General features: G+C 38.3%; 2 protein-coding genes and 1 pseudogene across 2 annotated transcripts; all 3 read right to left on the reverse strand.

Annotated features, from left to right (window-relative positions):
- Positions 1–6,138: 6,138 nt before the first annotated feature.
- On the reverse strand, positions 6,139–9,066 carry LOC129305470 (uncharacterized; annotated as a pseudogene).
- Positions 9,067–10,800: 1,734 nt separating this feature from the next.
- LOC129305471 (uncharacterized) lies at positions 10,801–13,048 on the reverse strand. The gene is made up of 3 exons (XM_054945493.1): positions 12,617–13,048; positions 11,342–12,529; positions 10,801–11,271 (listed from the first exon to the last, which is right to left on the reverse strand). Exons 1-3 carry the CDS (start codon positions 13,046–13,048, stop codon positions 10,801–10,803), a joined length of 2,091 nt encoding a protein of 696 aa, XP_054801468.1.
- Positions 13,049–13,354: 306 nt separating this feature from the next.
- LOC129305472 (uncharacterized) lies at positions 13,355–15,099 on the reverse strand. Its single transcript, XM_054945494.1, has 3 exons — positions 14,002–15,099; positions 13,459–13,920; positions 13,355–13,387 (listed from the first exon to the last, which is right to left on the reverse strand). The coding sequence occupies exons 1-3, from the start codon at positions 15,097–15,099 to the stop codon at positions 13,355–13,357; spliced, it is 1,593 nt and encodes a 530-aa protein (XP_054801469.1).
- Positions 15,100–16,402: the final 1,303 nt, after the last annotated feature.

Below are 16,402 nucleotides of genomic sequence, written 5' to 3' on the forward strand. Positions count from 1 at the left end.
ATCAAAAGAGAAGAGTGTCGCACCCGTAAAAATGCAATGCGGACGGCGCGCGAGCGGAGGCCCCGGCCTTCGCAGCGGGAACTGGATCGAACGAGGAGTCGCCACCAAGATTTTGAGGTAAATCTCGGGAAACCGATTAAATGGAGGATAAGGATGATCTACGTAATCAGAGAATAGGTTCGGGAGTCGGTTGAGTGTGGGGAAGGTGTTAGGCACCCCACAACACCCGTTCGTCAGAACAGTTACCTGAAGTTTGTTGTGCTCTTTTAGTATGGTTTTATAATTATTTTAATTATCCCTCTTGTATTCATGTGTTTGATAAAAATGATAAGAATTATGTGAGAAATGTTTATTTATTTACGAGGGAGGACGGACTTGACTCAGAATTTGACTCTGAGGCCTACGTATCCTGTGATGGGGATCAAAGTCCACGTAGTTCGGGCTTAAAAGTTGTTGATATAAAAATATTTTTTTGAAGAGAAATTAATTATAAATAATTCACCATTTTGCAAATAAAACAATTTCTGAAATTTTGATATGTGTGTTTTAAATTGCAAAAGGTAATTTAATTTTAATTATTTTCTCCATTTTTAAATTTTTGGGATAAAGAAAGGAAAGGGTTTAAAATTACTTTTCTTTATATTTTATGATTCGAAATTTAATTGCAGTACCTGTAGAACCTTATTGATTCATACGGTAATGCAATTGCTCTAAGTATCTGCGAAGATTCTGAAATCTCACATGATAGAAGAGTTTGACAATTTAATTTATTTATTTATATTCTTATGTACATTTTAAGTATTAAAAATATATTTTAAGTATGTATATACATGTTTTGAAGAATTTTAATCATCATACCTGCAAAGTCTTATTGACTTATACGGTAATATGATTATCCTAAATATCTACGGAGATTCTAAAATCTCACACGATACAGGAATTAAATTTAATTAATTGATTTAATTAATTATATATGATATATGTATATATATTTTAAAAACTAAATCGTTATATCTGCAGAGTCTTATTGACTCACATGATAATACGATGATCTTAGAAGCCTACGGAGATTCAAAAATCTCACATGACTAAAAGATATAATTGGTAAATATGGTTATAATTTAAATATATTAATTTGGTTAATTAAGTTTCTTAAATTGTATACTGTATGATTATTTACAAAAATTATTTATTTATTATAAAAATGGATGATCACTATATCTGCGTGGATTTATTATCCCACACGATAATATGATTAATTTAAGTCCCTACAAAGATTCTCGTAATCTTACACGGAACTTAAATGGGTTATTTAGATTATAAAAAGACAGTTGGTTTTAACGGTTGGTCATTGAAACTATTAATTGTACATATAAATTGGATCTCTATACCTGCAAAATCTTATTGATTTACACGGTATAAGATCACTTTAAATGCCTGCGAAAATTCTTAAAATCTCACACGGCAAGTTAATAAAATACAAGAAACCTTCTCTTATTCATTTATTTTTTTTTAGATGAGAATTGAATTCTCTCCTCTTAATCTTTTATACAATTGTATATGTGGATAGAAAGTATCATACGGTATGAGTGTAACAATATTATTGACAAGTAAAGGACCTTAGAATTAAAAAAAATAATGCTCATATATGTTAATATACACATTTAAGGACCTCGCCTAATAATTACACTAATTCTGTATTTGAAATGAAATTGTGCCTAATAATCAAATTTAGCTTAGCTATGATAGGAAACAAAAATTATCATTTGCAATTTCTCTATTATTACTTTTTCAAACTCTCTTTTCTTAAAAAAAGATATGACAATTGCAATGAAATCACTTGGGAGCTGAAAAAATATGAGACAAAATATTTAAACATGAAATCCATTTTGGAATAGTAAACAGAAATTAAACACGTATATTTTGGATTCAGAAGCAAGAACCTGTGCGTATGGGACGTCCAGATCTGTCTCAGCCTCTTCTTTCTCCTCTCCGTTTCTGTTTCTTCTTTCTCCTCTCCGCCTCTTCTCTTCTTTTCCTTTCGTGCTCTGTTTTCTGTTTCTTCCGTACGTTTCTCCTTCCTTTCTCCAGCCAAAAAAAAACGCACTCCTCTTCTTCGTTTCCTCTACTTTGTTCCAGCTGGAATAGCCTTTCTCCCTCAGCCTTTGTTTCACCTCTCTCCGTCTCTATCCTTTTTCATTCAGCTTCTGGCCTCCCTCGTTTCCTTCTCAGCTTTTTCAAAAAGAAAAGCTCCTCCGCCACGTCCTCTCTCCTCCGTCTCAGCCTCTGTTTCACATCTTCTGGTCCTCTCTCTCCTCTGTATATTTTTTTTTACGTTGCTTCCCCCTTCCTTCTCGGTCACTCTTCTCTTCTCTTCTCCTTCGTTTTTATGCTCTGTTTTTGTTTCTTCTGTCTGCCTGTTTCTCTCTTCCTTTCTTTCAATCCAAAAAACCGTCCCTCCCTCTGTTTGTCATTCAGTCTTATATAGGGGATGGAAGAGGTGAATCATTGCTTTCCTGCTCTGCTTTTCCTTTCTACTGCGTTTTCTGTGTGCGCCGAAGTCTGCTCTGTTTTTCTACGTTTCTGTCTCTATTTTCTGTGCTGTCCCGTCTGCTTTCTCTGCTGTGCCATTTCCTTCATACATGCGTGCGTCCTTAGTTCTGTTTCTTTTCTCCTGCCAGCCGAAAGTATATGCGTACGTGTTCTGGTTGTTTACTGTTCTTTCTGCTCTGTTTTGCTTCTCCTGCATTTCGTGTCTGTTGCCTCTGGTTCTTTCAGCGTCTGCAGCTCATGTGTTCGTGCGTTCTGCTGTTTCTGTCCTTTTTCCTGCTGCATGGCCGAAAGTGTATGCTTATTTTTGTTTCTGCGCCTCTGTGCCTGTGTTTCTTCGCTGTTTCTGCATTTCTTTGCTGTTTTTGCATTTCGTGTTTGCTGTCTCTTTGCTTTTACTGCTGTCTGGCTGAGAGTGTATGCGTGTGTGTACGTGTGTTTCATGTGTCCTGATGATGCTGCATGTATCTGTTCCTTCTTCTTCTTTTTCTCTTTTTTTATTGTTTAATGCCCTTTTTTTTTATTAATTAGATTAAGGGGGAGAAAGAAAAGTTTAATTTTAAAACATATATTTTTAAATGAAAAACAAAAGATTTAAAAAATTTAAAAATAGTTGAGTCTCAAATATTGATTCCCAATATCTTTGAATTCTTTTTGAAAATATAATCCTAAAAAAAAGGATTAAATTTTATTTTTGTATTTATTATATGTTTTGATTATTATTATTAAAAAAGAGTCCGGACAAAATACGGTGTTCACAGTTGCCCCTCTTTAATTGTTTCTTATGTAAGTATATGGAAAAGTGTGTTTTTGAATTCTTACATAAATGACAAGTAAAGATAGAACATGTATTTTGGTCGGCCATGCAATACCTATAAAAAGACCTAATTGCCCCTAACACGACAAGATATGATTAAATGCAAGACTATTGTTTAACAAAACGATGACATGATTTTTTTTTAATAATATGATGAGATGATGTGATGCAAATGAAAATGATCAATTGACAAAGATTCAAACACAATGTAAGACTATTGGATAACAACACCGTAAAATGATGATTTTATTTTGAATTTTTGATTTTTTTTTCTTTTTAGTAATGTGATCAGAATGACTAAATGATGCAAGACTGTTGGATAACAAACACTATAGCGTAATAATAAATTTTTTGTTTTAGCAATGTGATGTGAATGAAAATAATCAAATGACAACGATCCAAACAAAATATATGTTGACTAGATGCCCCCTCTTCATTTGATTTCTAAGTAAGAATTTCATGAGATGATATTCTTATCTTAGAAATGAATTAAGAGAGAAACATGCATTTTGTTTGGAGGGGCAAGACTCTTAGGTATCTACAACCAAACAAAATAAAATAAAAGAAAGGGTTTAAAATGAAATGTGGTTTACGAACTAAACAAAACAAAACTTCAATGGAGATGAATTTCCTATGTTCCAAAGGACCTGGTGGATGCCTGCTTTTACAAGGCTAGGAGGATGCCTGCCGTGACAGGGCTTTAAAGAATTGTGCCAGCCGGTACTGGGCTTTGAGATGCCTGTCGTGACAAGGCTTTGGGGTGCCTGCCGTTACAGGGCTTTGGGGTGCCTGCCATTACATGGCTTTTAAAGAATCATGCCAGCCGGTACTGGGCTTTGGGATGCCTGCCTTGATAGGGCTTTGAGGTGTCTGCCGTTACAGGGTTTTGGGTGGCCTGTCATTACAGGGCTTCAAAGAATCATGCCAGCCGGTACTGGGCTTCGGGGTGCCTGTCGTAACAAGACTTTGGGGTGCCTGCCGTTACAGGGCTTTAAAGAATCATGCCAGCCGGTACTGGGCTTTAGGGTGCCTGCCGTAACAGGACTTTGGGGTGCCTGCCGTTACAGGGCTTTAAAGAACCATGCCAGCCGGTACTGGGCTTTAAGGTGCCTGCCGTGACAAGGCTTTGGAGTGCCTGCCGTTACAGGGCTTTAAATAATCGTGCCAGCCGATACTGGGCTTTAGGGTTGCCTGCCGTGACAGGGCTTTAGAGTGCCTGCCGTTACAGGGCTTTAAAGAATCATGCCAGCCGGTACTGGGCTTTAGGGTGCCTGCCGTGATAGGGCTTTGGGGTGCCTGCCGTTACAGGGCTTTAAGGAATCGTGCCAGCTAATACTGGGCTTTAGGGTTGCCTGCCGTGACTGGGCTTTGGAGTGCCTGCCGTTACAGGGCTTTAAAGAATCGTGCCAGCCGGTATTGGGCTTTGGGTTGCCTGCCATGACAGGGCTTTGGGGTGCCTGCCGTTATAAGGCTTTAAGAGTGTGAGAATAGGTTTCATCTCACGGGGAAAATATGAGAAGCTCAAAGGTGAGTTTTGTTAATTCTTCGCTTATTTCCTTAGGTTTTGCAAGTTTTTAGTTTGCCCTAATCTAAATGGGGCATACTCTCTGTAGCAATGCATGCAATGGGGTGATATGCAATGCATGATGATTTTTTTTATTTGCCCCAATCTAAGTGTGGCGTGTTTCTACGACAAGGCATGCAATGTGGTAATGTGCCATGTATGATGTTTATAGGCGCTAAAAACATGTACAATATACATTGGATGGATGATTTGCAATGTAAAGGGTAAGACGTGCTTATTTGCCCCAATGCAAATGTATGAATAATGCAAATGTATTGCAATAATTTTATTGGAAAGCTTAATGTTGAAAACTATCTTGGTATTTATCCTTTTTTTTTGAAAATTTTGTGCACATTGAATAAATCATTTAGAACATAAGGTAATACCTCCAAGTCTGTTATTTAACCTTTATTCATTAATAGGTGTAGTATCACAGTATGCCGTTGCCCCTCTTTAGAAAATTCCAATGACCAAATTCTCGTCACTTGATCTTGTCTTCAAATTAATGAGATTAACTATTATAACCAAACACTGATAGTAGACATGCTCTCATTATCATTTTACACCTACGTAATGATCTTAATACCTCAAGGGCGAAAGGCGAGAATAAAGATACCAGCATTCTACGTCAAGTAAATGCGTCAATAAATATTGTTCCTTGAATGCGAACCTGCTGTAATATAGGGGATATGAATTTGAATATGATAACACGAAACGAGAAGAAAGATGGTCTCAAAGGAGCAAGGGCGGAAAAAATTCATTCACTAATGCTAAAATTCATAGAGAAATGGGAATATCTTGGTTTATGAGTACAAATGGCCAAAGCGCGAATGGGATATATGGATTTACTTAATCACATCTCTTCCTTTAGCTTTTCAAAACCCCAACAGGTGTTTCACTGAGCTGCTATTGATATGCATAATATGAGAGACGATGGAGACAACTTTCCCAAACATAGATAATTAACTTTTGATGCCTTCCTTTTCTTCTCCTAAGACATCCTTTTGTCTTGGCAAACTCTTCTTCTTCTTATCATGGCTTTGCCCCCTTTTTTTTTAGCTCTAACTTTTGCTTAGATTACCTTTACGAGTTTTTTAACCTAACGAGCTATTCTTTCCTTTTCATTTTCTATTAGCTCTAACTTTTGCCTAGGTTGCCTTTACAGGTTTTCAACCTAACGAGTGCTTCATTCTTTTTCATTTTCTGTTTAAGCAAAGTAACGCTTGACAGCATCTGCATTAATGGGCTTTGCTAACTCTTGACCGTCCATGTCAGCTAGGATCAGTGCTCCTCCAGAAAAGGCATGTTTGACAACATAAGGTCCCTCATAGGTCGGAGCGCATTTGCCTCTATTATCTTCTTGGTTAGGCAATATTTTCTTGAGTACAAGATCCCCAGCACTGAATTCCCGTGGGCGAAGTTTTTTATCAAAAGCTCTTGCCATTCTCTTTTAGTACAATTGTCCATGACACATTGCAATGAGCCTTTTCTCTTCAATCATGTTAAGTTGCTCAAATCGGGTTCGTATCCATTCATTTTCTTCTAAATCTACCTCTGCCAATACTCTTAAAGATGGTATTTCTATCTCAATGGGTGTAACAGCTTCCATTCCATAAACAAGGGAGTATGGGGTCACCCCTATGGATGTGCGTGCAGTAGTACGATAACCATGTAAAGCATAGGGAAGCATCTCATGCCAATCCTTATAAGTTATTGTCATTTTTCCAATGATCTTCTTAATATTTTTATTGGCTGCTTCAACTGCTCTATTCATTTGAAGTCTATATGGGGCTGAATTATAATGCTTGATTTGGAACTTCTCGCAAAAGTTCCTGACTTCCGTTCCATTGAGATTGGGACCATTATCAGTAATGATCCTTTCAGGAATCCCATATCGGCATAAAATAATTGTCTTCATGAATTTAAGGAACGTCTTTTGCGTGATGCTAGCAAATGAATTTACTTCTACCCATTTTGTGAAATAGTTAATCGCGACAAGGATGAAGCGATGTCTATTCGAAGCTTTTGGGTTAATTGGGCCAATAATGTCAATGCCCTACATTGAGAATGGCCAGGGTGATATCAAATTATGTAATGGGATTGGAGGAGCATTTATCCTATTAGCATAGATCTGACATTTATGGCATTTCTTGACATGCTCAAAGCAATCTTTCTCTATTGTTAGCCAGAAGTAGCCATACCTTTGAATCTGTTTGGCCATAGTGTGACCATTCGCATGCGTGCCACATATGCCCTCATGTACCTCAACCATAATTTTATTTGCTTCTTCTGAACTCACATAGCGAAGTAAAGTACCATCATAACCCCTCTTGTACAGAACATCTTGACTGATAAAGAATGTCATAGCCAAACGACGAAGGGTTTTCTTTTCATTCTCAGTCATTCCAGCTGGGTATGATCTCTTAGTGATATAATCCTTAATATCCTGAAACCAAGGATATTCTTCTCGATCTTCTTCAACATTCAGACAGTACGCTGGAAAGCTTCTAGCTTCCACTTGGATGGGTTGGATATGGACTCCACAATCAAGTTGGATCATTGCTGCTAAAGTGGCTAAAGCATCAGCGAAACGGTTTTTATCTCTAGTCAAGTGATGAAAGCTAGCAACCTTAAATTGCTTAATCAAATCTGTTAGGAGTTCTTGATAGGGAATCAATTTTACATCCTTTGTTCTCCATTCTCCTGTTACTTGATGAATAATGAGAGCTGAATCACCAAATACCTTCAAACACCGTATACCAAGGGTAATAGCTGCTCGAAGACCATTAACACAAGCTTCATATTCTTCTATGTTGTTAGTACAATCAAATTCTAATTTGATGGCCACTGGAAATTGTTTTCCTTCTGGTGAAACGATCACCGCTCCTACCCCATTTCCATGCATGTTGGCGGCTCCATCAAAATACATTTCCCATTCTTGCTCTTCATTGTTTCCTTCACCACAACCTTCTTCTGTAGTGCATATGCCTTCATCAGAAAATTGAAAATCTAATGGCTGGTCATCCCCTAAAGGATTATCAGCCAAGTGATCTGCTATTGCACTACCTTTGACTGACTTTTGCATCACATGCTTTATATCATATTCTGATAGTACAACTTGCCATTTTAGTACTCTACCAGCAATGTGCGGGCTCTCAAAGATGCATTTAAGTGGGTCCACTCATGAGATTAGCCAGGTAGTGTAGTAAAGCATGTATTGCCTTAGCCTTCTAGTTGCCCATACTAGTCCACAACAAGTTCGCTCAATCACCGGATAACGAGCTTTACACTCATTAAACTTCTTCCTCAAGAAATAAATCGCTCTTTCCTTCTTTCCAGAATCATCAAGTTGACCTAGCATTGCTCCCATTGAGCAAGGTAAAGTTGTTAGGTAAAGGATTAGTGGACGATCTGGTGATGGAGGTACCAAAATCGGGGGATTTAATAAATAATCTTTAATTTTATCAAAGGCCTTTTGACAATCATCATCCCATGTCTCCTTGCAATTTTTCTTTAACAGCTTAAACATTGGTTCGCAAGTGGCTGTTAGATTGGCAATGAATCTAGCAATGTAATTCAATCGTCCCAAGAAACTTCTAACTTCTTTCTCTGTTTGGGGAGATGGCATTTCTCGAATTGCTCTCACTTTATCTGGATCTACTTCTATCCCTTTACGACTCACAATGAATCCCAATAACTTCCCAGAAAGAGCTCCAAAAATGCATTTGTTAGGATTCAATCTTAGCCGATATTCGCGTAATCTCCCAAATAGCTTTCTAAGGACTCCAACATGACTCTCATTCTCCGCTGATTTAGCTACCATATCATCTACATATACTTCAATTTCTTTATGCATCATGTCATGGAATAGTGCTACCATAGCTCGTTGATAAGTTGCCCCAGCATTTTTCAAACCAAAAGGCATTACCCGATAATAATAAGTTCCCCATTGGGTTGTAAAGGTTGTTTTCTCTTTATCCCTTTCATGCATAGGGATTTGATTGTACCCTGAATAACCATCCATAAAGGAATAGCGATAGCTTCGAGCAGTATTATCGACCAATACATCAATGTGGGGTAATGGAAAGTCATCTTTCAGACTCGCATTATTTAGATTACGATAATCAACACACATTCGAATCCGACCATCTTTTTTAGGAACAGGAACAATATTTGCCACCCATTGTGGGTAAGTTACTACCTCCAAAAATCCTGCTTCTAACTGCTTTATTACTTCTTCTTTTATTTGCAAGGACACCCCCGTGTTCATTCTCCTTAACTTCTGTTTCTTAGGCTCGACCTTGGGAAGTAATGGTATTTTATGAGAAGCAATGCTTGGGTCTAGCCCAGGCATGTCTTTATATGACCATGCAAACACATCTATGTATTCTTTGAACAACTCAATCATTTGTTCTCTTTCAGGATTATCTACTATTTTGAGCATTCTTTGATCCTCCTCGGTTCCCATATTAACCATCTCAATCACTTCTTCATGTGGGCATATTCCCTTATCACTCAATTCAAGCATCTTTGAAAAAGTTTGGATTATGTCTTCATCATCAGACTCACAATCATGCATATCAGTGGCAACGAATGAATCATCTTCACAGGGTTTATTAATCTCTGGGTGGGAGATGGAATCAGAAGAAACAAAATCCCTGGATAATGAATATGAACGAGATAAAATAAGGAACAGGAATGAAACGGAGAAAGATGTATTGAAGTAGATAGGGTGGAATAAAGAAATAGACATGAATGCAATTGAAATTCATTTTCATGAATTATGTGTATCAAAAGTTTGCATTAGTGAATACCCAAGATCTATTACCTAAACCTGGGCTCAAAAGTGGATAAAGTAGGAACAACATAATTGAAACAATTACTCTAAGCTAATGACATCATTGGCCTCTTCAAACTCCCAATTCGCCAGAACTTTGTTGGAATCATCGACTGCAATTGAGGCACTTGTTCTGCATGCTACATCTTCATTAAAAGAGATCACTGAGATAGTTGGTTTATATATCATCTCGGACGGGCCTGGGAAGGATTCTTTAATGTGTGGAATCTCCAATTTACTAGCCTTTTTGCCTTTTGCCAAGCTTGCTTTGTCTTTCATCTGGTCTTCTAGGGTAGGCTCATACCCTAACCCTTGGCGATTACAATTATCCAAAACCTTAATTGGACACGTAATTCCTTGTAAATGAGAGCCTAAACCTTTCCCTGGCATAAACCCACTCTTCGTCATGATTTTAGCCACGACGGAATTGATGTTGTGAGTACTATCGCAAATATCTTCAACCTCTAGGCTTTGAAAAGAAACTCCATGATCTTTCTCTGCAGCCTCAATATAAAGGAGTGAGCTTGGTTTGCTCACCATGATTTCCTCCTCTCCTTTAACTGCTATAATTCTCCCATCACTGATGAATTTAACCTTTTGATGTAAGGTAGAAGGAACAGCCCTAGCAGAATGAATCCATGGCCTTCCTAGCAGCATTGTGTAACTTGGGTCTATGTTCATGAGTTGGAAATCCACCTTAAACCTGCTTGGCCCTATCTCCAGGGAGAGACAAATGGATCCTAATACTTCCCGTCTTGATCCATCGAATGCTCTTACCACAATATTACTTTTATGTACACTTGAAGCCTCTAGTGATAATGATTCAAATGTGGAGAGCGGCAAGACATTTAACGCTGATCCTCCATCAATTAATACTCTTGCGATTATGAACCCTTCACATTTCAAAGTGATGTGCAAAGCCTTGGCTTGGTGGACAGCGGTTTCTGTAACTTCCTCTTCCGAAAAGGAAATGGTAGAGGAGGCTTTTACAACATTCATTACACTTGCCACCTTCTCAGGGGTTATATTAGGCTACACAAAAGCTTGATTCAACACTTCTTGCAATGCTTGGCGATGCGCTTCGGAACTCAAAATCAAAGAAAGTATGGAGATACGCGCTGGAGTTTTCTTCAATTGGTCCACAATGCTGTAATCACTTTGCTTCATAATCGATAAAAACTCATCTTCTAATTTTTCCATTTCTTTAGGATTGTCTTCCTTTGGCCTGTTAATACTTGCATTTTTCTCTTTTACCATTTTCCTAATGTAAGATGGTAAGTATGGTTTTCCACTTCGAGTAACACCCCCTTGGTTTGCCATTTCATTGCTTGTCCCGGCAATCAACGTTGGGTTTTTGTGGTTCTCCACAATGCTTTGATATTTCCACGGGACTGCTCGATCACTTTCATAGGGAAAGGGATGAGGCGTGCTTATGGTCAATGTTGGTTGTCTTACGTGAGGTACAAGATCTGCAGAGGCTTTGTTTATCACAAAAGAGACTGCCTGAACCCGTTCTTTTGGGCTCGAATTTTTAATGACAAGCTCAACATGTTTTTTTTTCTACCATGCACACTTTGGCGTCTCCCTTCTTTACAGACACGATCCCTAACGCCATCATTTTTCTAACAGCTCCTTTAAACTGTTCACAACTTTCTATGTCATGGCCTATTTTCTCCTGATGATATTCACAGTATCCAGGCATTTGATCACTGATATTATTCGTGAGGAGCATTTCTCGCATATAGCCATACTCCTTTAAGTGAGCATAAAGCTCATTCATAGGCATCCTGATCCTTGCGGAGCTTTTGAAGCACGCATCTTCTTCTTCAATAGCGTTGACTCGTTTTTCGTGATTTGGGAGTGGATCAGTAGTAAGGGTAGAGCTTCCCTCTTCTTTAAGCTGGATATGGTTAGAATCAACTAGGTCTAGCACATTCCTTTTAAACGTCACACAGTCTTCTATTGAGTGCCCAGGTGCACCCATGTGGTATTCACAAACAACATTTGGATTATACCATGCCGGGTAAGGCGGACCAAGAGGCTTATAAGGTCGCGGACCTAATAATTGGGCTGTCAAAAGTTTATGGTACAATTCAGCATTTGTTAATCCAAAATTGGGCCATGGGCGACTATCCCTGGATTGGACATTTCTCCTCTCTCCATCCTGTCCGTGCTTGTTAGGCCTGAACCCAAATTGTTGCTGTCTTTGATTCCTTCCCTCTACTTGATAAGGGACTTGAGAATTGGTAGCTGCTTGTCTTATAGGTTGAATATAGTTCACATTCCCTTCTTTCTTTTTTTGGTCATAGTTCTTTCGTGAACTACTTTCAGCTTGAGAAGTGGCTATCTTCCCTTCTCGTATGTCTATGTCAATCCTTTCCCCAATTACCATTAAATCAGCAAAATCAGTGACATGTGTTCCTATCATGTGTTGGTAAAATGGCTTAGGCAATGCACGGATGAAGTACGAGCAAAGTTCGGAATTAACCATTGGAGGTTGCACTTGCGAAGCCACTATTCTCCATCTTTGAGCATATTCTTTGAATGACTCTGATGATTTCTTGGTCATTGCTTTCAATTGTTCTCTGGTCGGAGCAGTATCAAGATTGAACTTGTATTGTCTCATGAAAACATCCACAAGGTCTTTCCATCTTTTGATCTTGGTTTGGTCTAGTTGCATGTACCAAGTCAATGCGGCTCCAGTTAAGCTTTCAGGAAAGAAGTTTATCAGAAACTTCTCATCTTGTGACCATATGGACATCTTTGTGCAATAGGCCCTCAAATGATAAATTGGGTTACTTGTACCATCATATTTATCGAAGCTTGGCATCTTGAATTTCTTGGGAACATCAATTTCTGGGGTCAAACATAATTCTTTCAAGTCTAAGGAACCCCACGTGTTTGATCCTTGAAGAGCCTTCAATTGATCTTTCATCTCTCCAAGTTCTTCTTTCAACTCCTTCTCTTTATGTAGCACTTGTGGGATTTGGAACATGTAGGCATGATCTTCCCCAGGACCATCCGGTATGTTAAAGGCCCCTATCCCAGAATCTTGTTTCTCTGGCGTGGGTACTTTAGGATCTGATCTTCTGTTTGGCTCAATTGTTCTATTAGCCGCGTTCTCATCTGCTACGGTATTCTGTGGTGGGTTATCATCACTCCGTCCTTTTAGAGCCTCTGTTAGCAATTTCATCATGTCACTTATTTCGGCCATTTTAGACTCCACTGCAGACATCCGATCATTTAAGGTCGCTGACTCATTCACGTTTGAATTTTCCATTGCACGACTACGCGATCGTGTGTTGTATGCTCGAGTGGCGGGAATCTGGTCAACTGAGTTTTTCTTTCGAGGCGCAATGTTGGCTTACCTGTGTAACATAATAATTAATTTTAATAAGTTTTACCTTTACGTTTGTTTTGTAAGATATCCAGCATTGTGTAGACATAAGGGTTTCACGACACTAGCACCCTTTAAATTCCTCCAGAAATTTATTATTTCATAGGGGATTCAAAGTTGACCATTGAATTAGAAGGACATTGGATCCTATCAAAATTCAAGGTTTTAAGACAATGATGGTAGTACAAATCAATCAACAATTTCACAACCACAAAGCGTCATCTGGATCCTCATACAATGATTCAAATGTTAATACAGATTTAGAACTTTGTCACGCTATTGAGTTCTTTTACAATTTCATTGCACAAATGGAAGAATTCAACAATCTCTAATGGAGTTCCTCTAGGGAGAACCATGCCTTCAGCTTGCTTAAATGCTCTTGCAAATTCTGGAATTTTGTCATTAGCCAAATCAATTATCTGCCTACATTTTAACATCCACTCTTTGGTTTCTTCTGTTTGATCAAGGCAAAGTGATTTCCACTCTTCTAAGACTTCATTTTGTTGATTAAGCCTCTGAACAAAGTTCTGTGCTGTCTCAGCTGCACTTCCTCTCACCCTGGCTAGTTCATTCACCTTCCTTTCCAATTGTCTTGTGAGCGTATTGATTTCTTGCTGCATCTCCTCAATGGGTCTGATGTCTTGTAATTCCTTCTTCAATGCATCATTTTCTCTGACTATTTTGACAAGTCTTGCTTTAGTACTTTGAACTTTGTTATCACTAGTTTGCACTTCCCTTTTCAGTTTGGCATTTTCCTTTTTCAATTTCTTAGTCTCAGGTGTTTCTTCAAGGTTATGCCCTTCTCTTTCCTTTGCTAGCTTCCTCCGTAACTCAACGCATTCGTTTTGGTATTTTTCCAATTCTTCTTTATTCTTAGACTCTGAGTTAGCAAGCGCTTGTAACTCATTTTCCTTCATCTTCAAGCATTCAACCAATTGCCCATTAATCTCTTTCAAGTCATTGCCTAACAAGGGATTTTGAGGATGAAATAAAGGATTTGCTCCTTGAATCATACTCTTCAGCCAAGTAGTGTATTCTGGACTTGAGTTTACTACACGTATCCCTAGCTCAATCTTCCCTTTGTAACCTATCTCTTGCCATGCTTCTTTGACATTCTGGTTTGATAACTTTGTCCCATCCTCCTTATGTAGAAAGTATAACTCCTGCACCTCTTTCTTAGAAGGAACATTTTGCTTATAGGCCAGTTGCCTTAACGCTAAGGAAGGGTTATAGTTGATACACCCTCTGGGTCCCATTAAAGGCACATTCGGAAAGTCACCACAATGGTAAATAACCTCCTCTTTCCACCACCAGTCTAGTTTCCATAAAATGGAACTTTCTTTAAGTTCTGAGAAGGTTCTTTTCCAATCCATGTAGCTCATTCCGTCAATCACGAATTGGCCTTTAAAAGACATGAGTGGATTACTGTCTGAGTCGTTCTTCTTTCTGAAAGGAAGCGTCTTTCCATAAAGGTGGCCAAGCATCCATAAATCCAGTAATGCAATACAACAATTGACCTTTCCTTTCCCTTTATTGTGACATTGAGTTAAGGTCAAGTACGTTTCTGCCAAGATTGCTGGTACCGGATTCACGTTATGGTATTCCACCATTTGGAATACACTAATGGCTCCTAAGTCAATTATGCCAATTGATGATGGAAACAGGATTATTCCATATATGCATAAGGCAAAGACTCTGCAAAATGTAACCCAAGCCTCTTTTCCTGCCAAAACTTTCAAGTGGGCTTCTACATCAGCTCTTGAGATTCCCTCTGTTTGTCCTGGGCAAACCATTCGTACCTTTTCCTTAGGAATTTCCAAAATTTTCGCTATCGTGCCTCGAGATGGTAAATATCCAGGATAAAGATATACTGCCATGTTCTCCTTAAGGGGCATTCTCAAAATTTCTCCATATTCTTCCAAAGTCGGTGCCATTTGGAAGTCTTGAAATGTGAAACATCTTAACGAGGCATCCCAATATTGGCTTAATTCCATTATTGCATCATTATGTATTGTGACTGACAGAAGATCCAAGATATTTCCATATTTCCTTTTAAAATCTTGCATAATCTTCCCTTTGATATGACGGCTCAACTCAATTAAGGTTTCCAGCGGCTCAACTTTTACAGATAATTTGATCCCTTTCCCTGATATAATTTTCCAGTATGACTTAGATTTGTACTACCTTCGAGTGCCATTTATCCCTTATGCCAATTTCACAAAGATTCTGGATAACTCACGGTTCCTGTAATCAAAACAAAGGTTAATAATATACAATTCTCATAATTTTAGCAAGCTATCTGGCTCACTTTTTTGAAAACCCCTCTCCTCTAGATACTTATTGCACCATAGGGAGATGGAGTAAACAATTAATGGACGAGAGGCTTAAATCCCCTACATGATTAATGTTGAAAGGTTTAGCCTTACAATCTTATTTTGAGAGAAAAGAGAAAAAAAATGATAAAAATGATTTTGATAATAGATATGCAAGGAAAAAATCCATTCTCTCCTCAATGTGCTTATTGCCCCATAGGGAGAAAGGGATTAATTAGCCTATGTGCAGCTAAAACTGACACATGGCTAAAGTCTCAACTTTAAAAATGAAATAACTCAATGACAAGAGAAATTATTTAATTGTGGTTTTTTTTTAAAAAAATGCGAATACTTTATGATGACATGCTATGACAATGATGCAATAAAAGATCAATACTCTCATCCTGCGTCCTATTCAGGGAGACTTAAGTTCATAATCGGTGCTCACTAGAATGGTTGGCTACTAGCTGTTGTCTGAAACGTGTAATTCACGGGTGGATGTATATTCCTAAAAGGCTCCAAGATGCCCTCACACAAAGGTGAAGACCTTACTTAATAATTTTGGCCCTCCGAGAACATAAGCTCTACAGGGACCAAATTTATTAGGCAAGTAACAGCTTGGGTGAGGTATTCATGGTAACCTCCGAGAGTTCAAAAACTCCACAGGGAAACCACTACTAACCTCTACTAACCTATAGTACTCACAGACCGGGTATAGGGCCCAAAATATGTGTGTGTCAAAATTGTGTAAGTGTATAGTGTGATGAGAGCAGCAAGCATGCTATCTATTTCATATGCTACCCAACTCCCAACTTTTAATCAGATCAATAGAGAACCAAATATATGTACAAATAAAAGTCATCTATCTTAAGGTTTATTCCGCATGTTATCTATCTAAGACATGTTATAAGAATCAAAAAGAGAG

The sequence above is a fragment of the Prosopis cineraria genome, unplaced genomic scaffold (genome assembly GCF_029017545.1).
Source record: "Prosopis cineraria cultivar Desert tree isolate PC_DT_omini unplaced genomic scaffold, ASM2901754v1 PC3, whole genome shotgun sequence".
In the NCBI taxonomy this organism is placed as follows: Eukaryota; Viridiplantae; Streptophyta; class Magnoliopsida; order Fabales; family Fabaceae; genus Prosopis; species Prosopis cineraria.